Below are 17,248 nucleotides of genomic sequence, written 5' to 3'. Positions count from 1 at the left end.
TGTCTCCATACCTTTTCAATCTATATGCAGAACAGATCATTTGAGAGGGTGGACTTTATGAGGAGAAATACTGCATCAGACATGGGGGAAGACTCCTCAGCAGCCTATGATAAGCTGATGACAGACACAACCTTGCTCGCTGAGACTGAGGAGGAGCTGAAGCATTTGTTGCAGAAGGTCAAGGACAGCAGTCTTCAGTATGGATTGGAGCTCAACATCAAGAAGACATAGATTTTCACCACTGGACCAATTGGCTGCACCATGATAGATAGAGATTGAGGTTGTTAGTAATTTCAGAATGCTTGACTCCACAATCAGCTTTTGGCACCAGAAATCAGAAAAGGAAAAGGTGAAATGCATTGGGAAAATCAGCCATCAGAGACCTCTCTAGAATGCTAACCAGTAATGATGTCAGTCTGGAGACTAAAATATGCCTGATCTAGGTCATGGTCTTTGCAGTTATTTGCTATGCGTCAGAGAGCTGAACAATGAATGACTAACAATGATAGAAGAAGGATCAATGCCTTTAAGTCGTGGTGCTGGAGATGAGTGTGGAACATTCCATAGATGGTCAAGAGAACACACAAGTTTATCCTGGAGAGGGTGGAATCAAATTTCTCTTTAGAGGCAAGGATTTTGAGCCTCCATGTCACATACTTTGAGCATGTTGCCAAGAAAGACCAGTCCCTGAGGGGCATCATGCTAGGAAGGGTGTAGGGTCAGCACAAGAGAAGACAACCCTCAATGAGATGTATTGACACACAGTAACTGAGGTCAAGGGGATGGGTGTGTCAGAGATAGTGAAACTGGCTCAGGGTAGGACAGAGTTCAGAACTTTTGTGCATAGGGTCACTGTGAGACACAGGCAACTTGATGACACGTAACAACAGCATACTGTGGAATACACTCACATTAGGGAGCTCTGATGGCTTAGTGCTAAGGAATTACACTGCAAACCCAAAGGTACATGATTTGAAACCACCAGTTAGTTGTTCCACATAAGAAAGATGGCCAGTCGTCTGTGTGATTTACTGCCTCTAAAAACCTGCTAGCGCCTCAGCTGTGATTTGGTTCTGACTCCCAGTGCACATCAGCAGCATGGCCACATTGACACACAATAATAGCCTCCCAGAGAGGAAGTACATAAGTTTTGAAAAGATAAAGAGAATGTGTGGATGACTGTGGCTTCCTATCTCACATAAATGTAACAGAGTTTACTGATAATATGTATATATATAGTAAGGATTATTAAAGATAATATACGTGAATTTATATTTGCATCATTGAGACTGCACTGATTTACATTTTACCCTGTATAACAGTAACATTTGGTAAACGTTTCCTTGCAGTGTATTTTCATTTTTTTAAGAGAAACAGATGGTACTAATGAGCTAATACTCTCCCAACTTTCTCAATAGTTGATCTTTCCTAAAATGATAGAATGCCCAGCTGCCTGAGGAAGGACTTGTATCTCTTTGCTCTGCCAAGCCTCTTTATTAAAAAAAATATTATTTATCTGCATGATTGTTAAAAATACTCCTTTGACTGGATGTCACCTTCCTGTAGCAGAGTCCCTGCTTAGGTCAGAGGTCAGATTACTCTGTATCTATCACTATTCCTATTTGTTTGCAGAGGGGCTTAGAGACTGAGCAAACCCTGGGCATCATGCCAATTCATTGTGCAAATAATTTCTGAATTAGTAGGTTTTGTGTTTAATCTCAAACATAAACAAAAACTCAGAGTTGCTGCCACTGACTCACTTCCAAATAATAATGACCCTTCATTGGGTTTCGGAGGCTGTGTATTTTAACAGGAAGACACTATCCATCTCTTACTCTAGGAAAGGTGCTGCTGGATTCGTATGGCCAGAGCCCTTTAGGATAACAGTGGAACCCCGCAAGGACTACGGCACCAGAGTTCCCTTTAGTAGGGACTACAGTTGTTGTTATGTACTATCAAGTCAGGACCAACTCATAGCTGACCCTCCGGCAGAACTATGTTCCTCTAGTCTCCTTGCCAAACAGTTTTCATCTCATCACAATTAAGTTAATCAAGCTGAATTTAAAATTTCCAAGTTTAACCTCTTCATCTTGATGAATTTTCTGTCTGGTAGCGCTATAATTGTGAATGTTCTCTTAATGAAAAAGCTCAGAACGATAGAAAAAGAAGCTTCCTGTTCATTAATAATGAACAGGAAGCTTATACTCTAGGGATTATTTTTTTAATTGAAAATGTTTGGCTTGATACCACTTGTCATCCCTGGCACAGAATCACACAATTAGAGAGCTGGGAGACCTTTAGAAATCAATAAAAATATACTAGAAACCATTTAGTATAATTCCTTTATTACTAAGACTAAGAATTACACTGTTAGGACATATTTAAACATTTGTCTTACTGAAACTACATGCACACAAGTCTATCCCATTCCACTTTGACCTGAATTCTATCCATTATTTTAAGATTTAAACATTGGCATGACTTCCCCCTACCCACCAATCTTCAGTAAAGAGTTTTTGTCTTAAAATGTTAAATGCTTTCAGGAGCATTTCCTTCTCATCATCAGGAAGAAACAAACCCTCATTGATCCAGTAGTGAATGTTTTAAAAAGGCCTGTATTCTTGGTCCTGGGCTCCATAGTAGCATCGGCAGGCAGGGGGAGAGGGAGATTTTGATTCTGTTTCCACTGTGCTTGTAGGAAGTTCTTAAATAAATAAAAAAGCAAATGCCAGTCCCTGAAATGAGCTGCCTGTTGCTCTCTTTACTTTGGTAACCCTCCTTTTTTTTGCATTTGAAAATCAGTTTTCTTCAGACAATGTTTCTGTGTGGTCCTGTGGAAATTAATAGCCTTTCCATGTGTTCGTACGGGATAATTCTATAACTAAATTATATAATAAATTAATTTTTAGTAGTCTTTGGTTCAAAACACTTAGCGGTCTCAGGGCATTACTCTCTTGCCATTTAAGCTAATGCAATTGTGTATCTAGTAATGATTGAAGACACTTTAATAAAGCAAAGAATTCTTTTATTAACGCTAATAGATTTAGGGTGATCAGAATTTCTGAAGTGAACACTCAACTTGTATTTATTACTAGATTAAATAAATGATTAGGATTCAATTTTGGTCGTAAGTAATAGGAGATTTTTTTTTATTTAAATAAAAAAAATTTTTTAAAAATTAGTTATGCTTTGCTTTACTTTAAAAGTTAGATTCTGACAGAATATAAGTCTCTACAAAGAGTAATGCTTATAAATGCTAGGAAGAGTTTGTTCAGTGCCAGTGCTCATGAATTTTAAGATGTAAAACTACTTTGTGAAATGAAAACATGGAAAGTTAAGAGAACATCTGTTAACTTCTAACTTTTTGCATATGAAGATCAGTGGGTTAGTTCATATTACTTTTAACACTTTAAACCAAACTAATAATAGAGGTTCATTGGTGAAGAAATACTGAGACACACTAAAAAATAAGAAATACCCAAATACACAAGGAAAACCAAATAACTAATTGTAGTGTGCATTTATGGATGTGTGTTTAAATATATGTAACTATAATTTACTCCCTGTGGAGATTTTTTTAAATCATTCTAGCAATTCTTAGAACATACTATTTTTTCTCATATGTTTATTCTTTTTAAGATTAATTTCACAAATTAAATTTAGATGTGTTTGAAGACTTTTGAATATACTTGCAAGCTAAAACATTGATACCATCTACGTTCAGACCAAACTTGACAAATAGATGAAAAAAATCTAGTTTTAGTTTGCATTTTCTGTGGGAATAAGTCTTTGCTCATAATTTTTTAATTATTATTAATTTTAATGAAAGTTTGCAGAGACTCTGGACTTCCATTCATTCATTGCTGCACTTTTTTCCTTGCCCAACATCTCCCCCGCCGCCCCAGTTTGTTCTTCTCTTTGAAAAGTAAAATTCTTTCATTGTTATACAATCCCTCCCACCCAAGTCCATTTTACTATGCAGCTCTTATTCTGGACTCCTGTCATGACAATAGTACCTAATCATATATTCCTTTTAAACAGTTCTCTCCCTCATCTGTTTCAATGCTGTTGTTGTTATGTGCCATTGAGTTGCTTGCAACTCATAGCAACCCTATGTACAGCGGCCCTAAACTCTGCTCCGTCCTGTGCCAATTGCACTGTCTCTAATAAACCCATCCTGATTACCCCAGTCACTGAATCAATCCATCTCATAGAGTGCCTTCCCCTCATGCGCTGTCCCTCCACCCTCCCAAGCACGATGCCCCTCTCCAAGGACCTGTCCCTCCTTACAACATGCCCAAAGTACGTTAGACGAAGCCTCAGAATCCTTGCCACCAAGGAGCAGCCTGGTTTAACCCTTTCCAGAATAAATCTATTTGTTTTCTTAGCAGTCCATGGTACACTTAATACTCTTCTTCAGCACCACAGCTCAAAGGCATCAGTTCTCCTTCTATCCTCCCTAGTCATTGTCCAACTCTCCGACGCATAACAAGCGATTGCAAAGACCATGGCCTGTATCAGACGCACCTTAGTCTCCAGAGAGACAACATTGCTCTTCAGTACTTTGGAAAGGTCCCTAACAGCAGACTTTCCCATCGCAATACGTCTTCTAATTTCCTGCCTACTGGTGCCAAGAGTGTTGACTGTGGAGCCAAGCAAACTGAAGCTGTGAACAATCTCAATCTCTTCACCATCCATCCTGATGCTGCCAATTGGTCCAGTGGTGAGAATCTTTGTCTTCTTGACATTGAGCCTCAATCCATAGTGAAGGCTGCAGTCCTTGACCCTCTGCAGCAAGTGCTTCAGGTCCTCCTCAGTTTCAGCAAGCAGGGTTGTGTCATCTGCATAATGCAGATTGTTGATAGTTCTTCCACCACTCCTGATGCGACATTCCTCCTCATAGAGCCCCGCCTCCCAGATAATCTGTTCTGCATACAGGTTGAAAAGATATGGAGACAGGACACATCCCTGGAGTACGCCCTTCCCAATTTTGAACCATGCAGTGTTGCCCTGCTCTGTTCTGACGACTGCCTCTTGGTCCAAGTATAGGTTTCACATTAGCACAATCAAGTGTTCTGGGATTCCCGTTCTTCTCAGAGTCAACCACAGTTTGCTGTGATCCACACAGTCAAATACCTTTGCATAATCAATGAAACACAGATAGACATTCCTCTGGTATTCCCTGCTTTCAGCTAAGATCCATCTAACATTAGCTACGATATCCCTAGTACTACGACCCCTTCTAAACCCATCCTGGACTTCTGGCAGTTTTCTGTTGATGTGCTGCTGTTCTAGTCGTTTTTGGATAATCTTCAGTAGAATCTTGCTTGCATGTGAAATCAATGATATTGTTCTATAGTTTCCACACTCTGTTGTGTCACCCTTCTTTGGAATGGGAACAGATATATAGATCTCTTCTAGTCAGTTGGCCAAGTGGTTGTTCTCCAGATTTCTTGACATAACTTGGTGAGCACGTCCAGGGCAGCATCTGTTAGCTGAAATATGTCAATTGGTATACCATCTATTCCTGGGGCCTTATTTTTAGCCTCTTCCTTTAAAGCAGCTTGAACTTCTTCTTTCATCACCATAGGCTCTTGCTCATATGTTGTTTCATGAAATTCTTCTGTGTCTGCCAATTCCTTTTGATACAGTGACTCAGTATATTCTTTCCATCTTCTTTTAATACTTCCTGGATCACTTAATGCAGTATACATAATTTATTCCATCTCTCTCAGTCTCCCCTCAACCCTGATGTCAGTCCTATTTTACAACAGTGGCTCTATGCAATATTTGTCCTTTTGTGACTGAGATAGTTTACTCAGCATAATATTCCAGGGTCACCCATTTTGTATAATATTTCATGGGTTCCTTGTTTTGCAAAGCAGCATAAATTACATTGTGTGAATATACCACAGTTTCTTTATCCATTCGTTTGTTGATGGGTACTTAGGTTGTTTCCAAATCTTTGCTATTGTGAACAAAGCTGCGATCAACATGGGTGTACATATATCTGCTTGGGTGGCGGTTATGGTTTCTTTGGGGTAGATTCCCAGTTGGAGTTGCTGTGAAATGCGTTCAAGTTAGCACAACTCATAGCGACCCTTATGAACGAAACGCTTGAAGCCCCTCTATAACTCTCAGTATCAAAGTTCATAGGGTTTCCAGACACATGTTATTTAGAAAATGAATGCTGGTATTATCTGGCTTTATTTTGTGTCTGCTGCTCTACGGAAGACATTTTTTTACCTTGAAAAAGTGTCTATATTATGTACATGCATTTCTGTTGGTTACCTCTCTCTTTTACTTGCCAGTTTTAAACAGCTTAATTGAAAAATTTTCTCACCTTAACAGTCACCTGTTTTATCTAAAAAAATCAGTCATTAGTAAATACATGCATACTTATTTATAGTGCTTTACAGCTATTGTCATAACCTAATTTATAGCATTTCCGTCACACTAAAAGGGAACCTAGTGCCCATTTTTAGTTACTACCCATCCTCAACACTAATTTATATCGTTTTTCTATTTATTTCTTTTCTCACATAAGAATTACACAGTATTATCTTTTGTGTTGGACTTTTTCCTTTGAGCATACATACATGTGTACTGTGTATCTCTGCTACCTTTTCTGTATTACTGAGTGGTATTCTATTGAAAAGATTTTTTTTTTTTTAAAAAAAAAGCTTATTCATTCACTAGTAGATGCATATTTGCATTCTTCCCCCCACTCTCACTGCTTTTTGGCCACAGTAACATTAAATTGACCAGTAGCTGTCAGTTATCCCTTCATAATATTCTCTCAAATTATTGTTCTTTTTCATAGTATTTGTGATTCTCTGAAAAGACATGTTAGCTTATTAATTATCACCTCTCTTTGAAAGTAGATACCTTGTCTGCTGCTCTTACTTGTTATATAGCCTTAGCGTTTAGATGCTTTTTAAAATTTTTTTAAAATGAATGTTCAAAGAAATACCTTCCTCTAAGCTGCTGATTTTCACATACTTCATGGAGTTAGCTTGGGAGAGTTTTCTCAGGAAGTGTGATTGAGCAAAAGTTTAACATGTGAGGTCAAAAGCTGTTAATGAAAACTTGCAAATTATCTTTTCCTATTATTATTGAGGATAAAGCTGCATTGTTTAACCACTTTAAAGCAGAAAGCTAAGTCCTCTAAAGATGTAACTAATTTATTTATTCACTGGGTAATAGCAAAATAAATGCCAACCAAGCAACTAAAAACACATTTATCTTCTAAAAAGTATACAGCTTTTCCTTTCTAATGTGGCATTTTTCTTAGCTTTTGTCTTTTCAGAAAAAGGTGACATAGTCTTGTCCAAAGTTTGAACACAAAAATATTTAACTATAGGGTGATAACATCATCTAATAAAGACAAATGTTATTGGTCACATTCCAGTAGGTTGAATATTGAATATTCAGATCAGAGCAAATGAAAAGAGAGGCTAAAGCTATCATGGTTTGCTCTGTTAACTTTGTGTTATATTGTCCCCATGTGTGATATTATTGTATGAGCCCAGTGGTAAGGAGTGGCACTGCTAAACTGTGGGTGCGAAGTTTGAATTCACCAGCTGCTCTGTGGGAGGAAGATGGGTAACCACCTCCTGCAGGAGCTGCAGGTGCTGACGTGTCAGGAAGCATGAATGGCAACAACGCGGCAACCTCCCATGCAATTTTCAGTCTTTCAAAACTGAAGAGTCAGCTGTGAGTTGGTTCTAACTCACCAGCTTGTAATAACAATAGTAAAATATAGAAGACACATTTTAAAACCGGCATCAGTAGCCAGGAAATTAAAAGATGTTTTGCCATGGGAAAGTCTGCTGTTAGGGACCTCTCCAAAGAGCGGTGGTGTCTCTCTGGAGACTAAGGTGCACTGATATAGGCCGTGGTCTTTGCTATCACTTGTTAAGCATCAGAGAGTTGGACAATGACTAGGGAGGATAGAAGGAGAATTGATGCCTTTGAGCTTTGGTGCTGGAGAAGAGAATTAAGTGTACCATGGACTGCCGAGAAAACAAACAGATTCAGCCTGGAGAGGGTTAAACCAAGCGGCAAGGATTCTGAGGCTCCGTCTAACATACTTTGGACATGTTGTAAGGAGGGACTGGTCCTTGGAGAGGGACATTGTGCTTGGGAGGGTGGGGGGACAGCGCTGGAGGGTAAGGCCCTCTGTGAGGTGGATTGATTCAGTGACTGGGGTAATCGGGATGGGAGTGTCAGAGACAGTGCGATTGTCACAGGACAGAGCAGAGTTTAGGGCTGTTGTAGATAGGGTCGCTATGAGTTGCAAGTGACTTGACGGCACATAACAACAACAAAATAGACATTACCTTTTCAAAGCTATCTTGATTTACTTGCTACTTGACACCGAGTTTCACTAGCAACAATGCCTCTTTACATAATTTTAAAGTGGTAGTATAGAACAGCTGTTAGTTTATGTTGTATAGTTTTTCCTCATTTTTTCCCCACTGTTATGTAAAATGCTTTCTTCCTGTAATTCATTTGGGAGAGTAGTGCTAATCTTCCAGGATGTTTTGAGAATTATTGATAGAAATTTTTGTTTTATCAGCAACTCAATATATAGTAATTTTTCATGTATCTACTTGATTAGGGTCCAGTGACCAAACCATTAGGTAAAGTTGAGGTTATTAGAAAATGGAGCTGTCATTACATAACTTCTAGATCATTGAGAATCCAGTCATGTTAATGTAGAACTAAGCATCACAGCCAGTATTACTCTAGCTTTCCCCCTGAGCATTCCAGGCGTATGCCATTAATATGCAAAATAGTTGGGGAGTAGAGCCTTTTCTATGGTAATAAATGTAATATGTTGGATAGAAGCCAAAGCATTTAAGGCAGTGAATTATGTTTTCAGGGAAGATTCCCCACTAAGTTTTGGGTGCCAATGCATGCCAATGCCTTGTATCCAGTTGTGCGTGGTCGCTTTTGTTTGGTTATGTGATTGCAAACATGGTGATTTAAAGTTTGGCTGTGTTTTGGAGATGAGTAGTAGCTCTTGAGCAAAGGTGTGGTTTGAATAAATTGATGTCTTAAGAGGATTGTTGTTATTAGATGCCGTGGAGTTGAGTATGACTCAGAGCAACCGTATGAAAAACGGATCTGAACCCTATCCGTTGTGTGTGATCCGTACAATCTCTGACACATTCGAACCCATTGCTGCAGTCACTCTGTCAATCAACCTGGCTAAGGATCTTCCTCTCTTTTGCTGTCCCTCCACCTCTCCAAACATGATGTTCCTTTCCAAGGACTAGCCTCTCCTAGCAGCATGAGGATTAGTTTGACATAAGAGGATTAGTCAGAGAGTAATAGATGAGGTCTGTCAATGAGAGTTACATGATGAAGATAAAAGATATTGAATACTGGAATCAGTAAGCTGGATATGAATTGCATGTTGGCATAGAGATGATTTTTGGGTACCTTAAAAAGTATATATTCATTAGAATAAAATTCTTTATTATATACCATTTTTCAGAAAGTTTGTCACCTTGTCATAGCAGTACGCCTATACCTCAGACCCCAGAGACAGCCTTTATAAATGGCTATGTATTGATGTACTATACAAAATTGAAAATGAAACTATCATTTTATAGTGCCTGTCATATTTTTAAAGGGAAAAATGGTATGTAATTACATACATACATACATACATACATACATACATATATATATATATACCAGTAATTTTAATGCTTTTTAAAATACTTGCTTAAAGTGTTTTTATTTTAAAAATAAGAGGATATATGTGTGTGTATATGGAACATGTATAGACACCATGTAGTTACTGCTTTATCATAGTGTTTTGGTGCTATTTATACATATCCGTCTTTACTTAGTCTTGTTTTATTTTTAAATTTATTTGTTGATGCATAAGACTTAAGAGTAAAACAATAAAGAATTTAAATAAAAATAATAGAAGATATTGCTGGTCTTACCTTAGGTATAGTATATACTTATTGCTGATTATATTTGTGGAACTTTATTGAAAATAGATAATTTGACAGAAATGACAGGTGTGATAGATCATCAAAAGTTGCAGACACTTTGGTACTTTATCTCTAAATACTACCAACACGTATGTCCTAAGAAGGACCTTCTCGTCATCATGCTAGAAATGCACCATTACTGTGATACTATTAATCTACAACATAGTACATGTTCAGCAGTACACTTATAAAGTCCTTTTTATTTTTATTAAATTTATTAAATTTTGTGTACTGTCAAATCAGATCTGACTGATATAGGAGCAGATTGTCCCTCCCTCTCCAACAGAACACTTAGTGGATTTGAACTGCGTGCTTCTGGGATTGCAGTGCAGCTTCTTGTCACTAGGCCACTAAAGCTCGCCAATGAAGTCCTTTTTTGAAATTGTGATTTTAACTAAAATTTACAGAAAAGTTGGCTTTTCATTCATTCTTTGATGCACATTTTCCTCCCTTCTCTCCTTAGTTCACTTAAAAAAAATCTATTCATTGTTGTATAAATTTCCTCTCTCCCATTCACTCCTCTTCCTTAATAAAGTTATTTGATTAAAAAAAAATTAGGACAAATTCTAGTCAGTCGACACATCATACAGTTACTTGCTGTGTCTGACAGATCTTAATCTAAGACAGTTCCCTTACTTTTTTTTTTTTTTTTTGGTCTTTATCACATCTCTGCATTTTTTTTTTAAGGAATCCTATTGGCAGGGATGTTTTGTTGGAAAGAATAGAGTGATCTTGAGTTTGTCTCATAATTTTCTTGAAAGCAGACATTTCTAAGAGTATAAAAAAAAGTTGGTTTTATGTGCCATCGAGTCGCTGTGTACAACAGCCGTAAACTCTGTTCTATCCTGTGCCAGTTGAAAAGTATGTAACTTTAATTTGCTGAGGATAATCATCTGATGATGATTCTTCTCTTCAGTGTTGAATCTCCTGTAGTATAGAAAAGCTTCAGTTTTGCTAGGACATTTGTAGGGTATTGCCAAAAAGACTGTTTTAAATGAAGGAAGAATCAGGAAATAGCACTTATGAGAATTCTGTACTCTTTTGTTCAGCTACTTAACAGTTTAATAGAAGTCAAACTTCTCTTTGGACTGGTTTATTTTACCTGCGTTTATCCTGTTGCTTACAACTTTAAGGGACTAAGAATAGTGGTGAATATTTCTAAGCATCAACTGTTTTTTCCAGTGTATAACTGTAGTTATACTGCTTCATTTACTGCACATGGGGAAAATATCTTAAATTATTTTGTAGAAAGGAATAAATTAGAAAGCCAGCTATGCATCTTGTATTTTACTACCACTGTTCTACAGTGAATTTTTATAATCTTTTCTTTTCATAAGCAATTTTATACTGGAAAGATAATTCTAGAGAGTGCAGTGGATAATTAATAAGTAATTGTTTAATAGCTAATTAATGACAGTAACTAGAAAATTTCATTTACAATTATTTTTCATATTTGTATTATGATAATTGATAGAATTGATAACAACAATGAGGCATTAATTTCTAAATGACTGTGGGCTTTATTTTCTGCTTTGAGAGAGGTCTCTAGGCATATGAAGTATGTGAGATTAATGACCAATGTAATATTTGATTAATCAGAACTATGCTATTCTAGTGGAAAGATCGAAATACTTTTCCTATATATGCCAAGATAATAGATCTTTAATTTTCCCCCCCTCACTACTCACCATTTTCTTTTTTAGGCAACAGAAATTTTGCCAAAGATGATCCATTGGAGTTTAAGTCTCACCAGTGGTTTGGAGCATCTGTGAGATCAAAGCAGGATAAGATTTTGGTAAGTTTACTGTAGGTTAGCTTTAATTCATTGAGATATAGGTGCAGAAAGTTCTGCATTTTGAAGCTGTTAATAAAAGTCAGTGTACCTCATGTGCAAAACATAAAAAATAAGGTATCTCTGATCACAGGGTACTCCACTAAGGATACCATCAGCTGATAATGAAAGTCAGTGTACCTGGCTGGTGTGCAGAACATAAAAGTTAGATAAGGATCCCATCTCTAATTGCCTTTCAAAGATCTGGCTTCTGCTGCTCTCCAGTTTCTTTTCTACTTTGTTAATTTTTCCTCTCCTCACTTGATACTTCTCTTCTGGCTTTTCTTTTTATCTTCTTTCCATCCTGGCATAGGAATAGTGTGCCTTTGATTTATTCAAGACCTTAATACTCATCTCTTTATTTTTTTTTTTCATGTTTTAAGGACTTTTCATTAAAGCGAGAATTTTATAATCCAAATTACATTTCCTTGCTCAGTTATCAATTCTGTTACCTAAAACAGAAGTGACATTCTGAGCTATTCCACAGTAAATGATTGCAAAATTAAAGAAAGGAATGCTTTAAATTTTTGTACTTTGCTTAAAATTCTTTTTCCCAGCCTCTAGAAAACATAAATTTGTTTTTATATTTTACTATTTTCCCCCCTTTGTTTAGTTTTTAAATGACTAAGTAATGTAGGACTAGCGCATACTCTGTATATCGGTTCAAACTTTCCTTTTTTTTCCTTTTTTTCTTCAATATTTAAGCTTTTCGATGTTTAGTTCTTTTTCTTCAGTGAAGCATGAGTTTTCTTTCATGGTCCCTGATCATCTGTAAGTATAAAATAAAGGCGGTCATAAATACATATACACACAAATATTTCTAATAAAATCCCACGGTAGAGATACCATTTCCCAAACTGGTAATTAATAAACACTGCGCATTGCTGCTTTCCTCTTTGGGATTCTTAGAAATAAAGACTGGTTCTCTTTGTTCACCAAACCCTTAAAAGCATAACCACTGAAATCTATTAGTAAAATCTGAAGTCGTAATCAAATGGAAAACCTCTTCTCTTTAAAAGAAACAGAAACAACCACCTTTTACCTGGTCTTTTTCTCTTTTATTGTTCCTCCCACTCCATTTCCTCTTAGCTATACTCCTTTTCTCAAGAACAGTGTTTTATAGTACTTCTTCACATTCTCAGCTATTCCAGTCACGTGTGGCTAGGTAAAGTCTAGGTTATCACTGACTTTCAGTGTTTATAATCTATTGAGAGTTACCTTTGTAATCTAAAAACTGCACCTCTGGTGATTCACATCCACCAGTGGCTCACTGGAGAAAAACTGGGCAGTTTCCTACTGTGCAGTTTAAGAAACTCTGGAGTTTATTGGGTTCTTAAATTTTCTAACCTGACAACGGTACATTTGATTATAAGTTAATACACAGTGGAGGGTCCATTTGCCGTTTGTATTTAGTGTTGAATATTTTCTTTATGTTGAATTAGAATGTGATTAAGAAGAAAGAGTTATTTACCAGGGAGGAATTTAGCAGTGATGGCCATCTGGTTATTTGGTTCCCTATTGCTTGTCTTTGTTTGCAGGCCATTTCTGGGGGTGGCTGTGGAGGATGATGTTCCCAGGATCTCCAGGGGAGGGCTAGATCACTTGGTAGTCGGTTTGGATCCTTTTGATCTATTTAAACTTTTTTAGGCAATGTGCTCTGTGCTAACTTGTCTGTTTAGCATTTGGGAATCAGATGGAATTGAACAGTGGTGTTTGGTGAAGAGGAGGAACCCCAAATCAGACCTTTGGGCTCATCTCCAAGTTCAGTACTGACTTGGTATTTGATTACTCTCTTTTTCTATTTCCTCCTCTGCAAAGTAGGGATAACAATTGTGTTACCTCTGTTGTGTTTGTTAGGATAAGTCAGATAATCTGCACAGAGTGGCTGCATGGCGCTTGGCATTTTGTAAGCCTTTACAAAATTTAGCTGTTTCTTTTGTGTTAATATTCATGCTTCATCATGGAGATACATGAACAATGTAAACCACAGTGCTTTTGTAGAAAGAGGTATGGTGGCATGCTAAGTTTGCATTGTCTAAATATCTGTGTGTGTGTTTAAAGTAAAAATAACATTGAAAAGAATGGAGATCCCAGAACACTTGATTGTGTTCAAGTCAAACAGGTTCCTAGTCCAAGGAGCTCTTGTCTCACAGAGCAAGGGAGCACTTCATGGTTCAATATGAGGGAAGGAATGTGTCAGGGATGTATTCCTTCTCTACACCTTTTTCATTTGTAAACTAAACATATCATTTGAGAAACTGGACTTTATGAAGAAGAGTGTGGCATGAGGATTGGAGGAAAATTAAACAACACCTTGTGTTACACAGATGACACAACTTGCTGAAGGTAAGGATTTGAAGCACTTTATGCAGAAGATTAAGGACTGCAGACTTTAATATGAATTGCCTCTCAGTGTCAGGAAGAGAAAATCTTTGCTACCAGGCAAATTGACAGCATCATGGTAGATGGAGAAAGGGTTGAAGTTGGTAATTATTTCATCTAACTTGGATCCCCAGTCAGCATCCCTGGCACCAGTAGTTAGGAAATCAAAAGATGAGTTGCATTGGGAAAATCAGCTGTCAAGGACATCTCCAGAATGCTAATGAGCAGGGATGTTAGTCTAAAGACTAAGGTATGCCTGATCTCAGCCATGATCTCAGTTGCTTGCTATGCTTCTGAAAGCTGCACAGTGACTAAGGATGAGAGAAGCTGTGGTGCTGGAGAAGAGTAGTAAACATGCTGTGGACTACGAAGAGAACTTAACAGGTCTGTTCTGAGGGAAGTGAAGCCAGGTTGCTCCTTGGAAGCCAGGATGATAAAACTCCGTATCACATACTTTAGGCATATTGTAAGGAGTGGCCAGTCCCTGGAGAAGGACACAGTGCTTAGAAGGGTAAAATATCAGTGCAGTAGACGAAGACCCTGAATGAGGTGGACTCACATTGTGACTCTGGCAATGGAATTAGGTGTGTCAGAGATGATGAGGTTGGTTCAAGATAGCACAAGGTTGTAGTTCATAGGGCCGCTATTTGTCATAGTCAACTTGATGACACATGACAACAACAAAATATATTCCTGTTTATGTGTTTAACAAAAAAAAAAAAATAATGCTTAAGAAATGCTTAGCATCAGGGAAAAAGAATAGTTCTGAGGTGAAAAGCCATATTTATGGTGCAGGTCCTCATGGATGACCTGGCAGAGCACTGATCATTAGAGATTATAGAGTTAAGCAGCTGGAATGATACCACACACCAGGTAAGTACTCAGTAGGTGGGAGTTTGTTCCTTGTGGCAGACAATGAAAACAACAGCAGAATTCCTTGGCTGTTTGTTAATTGCCATGCAGCCATTTTTCCTGGCTCCTGATTTCACTGGATCACTATTAGATCCATAAGCCAGGGAACTAAAGCTTTCTTTTTTCCTCAGCTTTTGCTGACACGCTTCTTGACTGTGTTTCTTTAGACTTTCCTTTGTCATATTCCTTGCTCTTTGCTGTCACTCATGTAACAAAGCCTTGTCAAGTGACCTTTCTGGATCCACACTGTGATATATAAGCTGTCTCATTGCTGGTTTCTGATCATTTTCAACTATTCCAGAGAGTTGCTTGTGCACGCACTAACACACATACACAGCCTGGAAGTTCAACTTGGCCTTCAGTGTGATGATTATAACAGCATATCTGTGGTCCAGACTAGCTAACTAGAATGCTGATGAATTACAGACATGTGCTTATTTGTCATGGGACTTTTCTGCACTGCTTAAACTGACTGGAGCCAGTTAGGCTTAGTCATGGAGGACAGAGCTACCAAATAGCAAGTACAGGGAAGGGGAAATGGTTTTTTTTTTAAAAAGTATCCAGACGTTTTGGTGATGGTTGATGGAATAAAATCAGATAGACAGTACTCTGTGGGTATGTACATTTTATAACTGTATCTTATGTGTTCTAATTTTTTTATTCATATTAAGTATAATATTCAATATACATTTTCGGTTTTTTAAGCATATTCTTCCCATTTAATTATTTTTTTCTTATTCATTCATTATTTTACATTTTCCTCCCTGCCCACCCCTCCCTCCAATTCACTTTTCTCTTTGAGAAAGAAAAAAAAAATTCTTTCATTGTTATACTATCCCCTGCAGCCCCAAGTCCACAGACCATACTTTACTATCATTTCTTTTCCTAAAATCTTGTCATGAAAATAATACCTAATCATATATTCCCTTTAAACAGTTCTCTCCCTCATCTGTTTCAATGCCGTGTACATTATTTATCCCCTCTTTTCTTAATGTTCCCTCCAACCCCAATGTCAGTCCTGTTTTACAACAGTGGCACTATGAAGTATTTGTCCTTTTGTGACTGAGATATATCTGCTTGGATGGCACTTCTGGTTTCTTTAGAGTATATTCCCAGTAGTGGAATTGTTGGGTCAAATGGTATTTTTTGAGAAAGCGCCATACTGTCTTCCATAGTTCTAATTTATATCAACCCTCTATCCAGTTTCTGAGAAATTAAAACTGACAGTACTATTTCTCCCTGAGAATGTTTAGTGAATTTGCACAGGCAACCTTTCATTAGCAGTGAAACATATTATGCACTGTCCCATCAGAGCCATTTTGATACAGTGGATTAAGCATTGGGTTGGTAACCAAAAGTTTAGTAAGTTGAATCTGCCATTTACTCTACAAGAAAAAGAGGAGGCAGTGTGTTCCATAAACTTTTACAGCCATGCAGATTCTGTGAGACAGTTACAGTCTGTCCTGTGTGGTCACAGTAGGTTGGAATTGACTTGATAGTAGTGGATTTGGGTTTAGTTTGTTGATTTATGCCAGGAACTCAGCCAGAAAAACATAAATGGATGAAACACTGGCCTGACCTTGGAAAATGTCCCAGTCAACTGAAAGATGAAGTATGAACAAATTCACAAATACATCTAATGTGGGTTAGAATGTAGATATGAAGATTCAGAGAGGGAGAACCCACATATGACTGTGAGAGATTAGGGGAAGATTTATCTGGCAGGTGAAATTTCAATAGGGCTTTGAAGAATTAGAGATGGTTTGTGGATTGAACAATGGAAGCATTCTAGAGAGAGGCACAAAGGAGCTGGAGGAAGCAGATGGAACAGTTAGTCCTTTCTGGGGCATTGATTATGTGTATTAAGCAGGACCGCGACCTGTTTTCAGGTTTTTCAAAACAAGCATAAAGCCAGTGTTGCTGTTTGCAATGTTTGTGTTAGTGCTTTGCTTAAAATTTTTACTGAAAATTCACTGAATTGTGTTTGGTAAATGAAATTGCTCCACTTTTATTTAATTAGCATGTTAGTAAAACATTATTCTATCACTTATATTTGGTACTGAAATCTATAACTCTGAAAACAAATCTTTTTTTTTCTTTATGCACA

The 17,248-nt window shown here is 37.4% G+C and overlaps 1 protein-coding gene across 3 annotated transcripts in view; it reads left to right on the top strand.

Annotated features, from left to right (window-relative positions):
• ITGAV (integrin, alpha V) overlaps positions 1-17,248 on the top strand; it is a 123,415-nt gene that overhangs the window by 31,452 nt on the left and 74,715 nt on the right. For all 3 annotated transcript variants that reach the window (XM_006878773.1, XM_006878771.1, XM_006878772.1), the window contains exon 3: positions 11,720-11,811. In XM_006878773.1, the coding sequence (XP_006878835.1) occupies positions 11,720-11,811 (92 nt within the window). The remainder of the gene's footprint in view (positions 1-11,719; positions 11,812-17,248) is intronic.

Source organism: Elephantulus edwardii, unplaced genomic scaffold (assembly GCF_000299155.1).
Source record: "Elephantulus edwardii isolate Elephantulus edwardi_28Jun2011 unplaced genomic scaffold, EleEdw1.0 scaffold00001, whole genome shotgun sequence".
Classification (NCBI taxonomy): Eukaryota; Metazoa; Chordata; class Mammalia; order Macroscelidea; family Macroscelididae; genus Elephantulus; species Elephantulus edwardii.
Note: the sequence above shows the minus strand (reverse complement) of the source record. Positions and strands in the feature narration are given on the sequence as shown.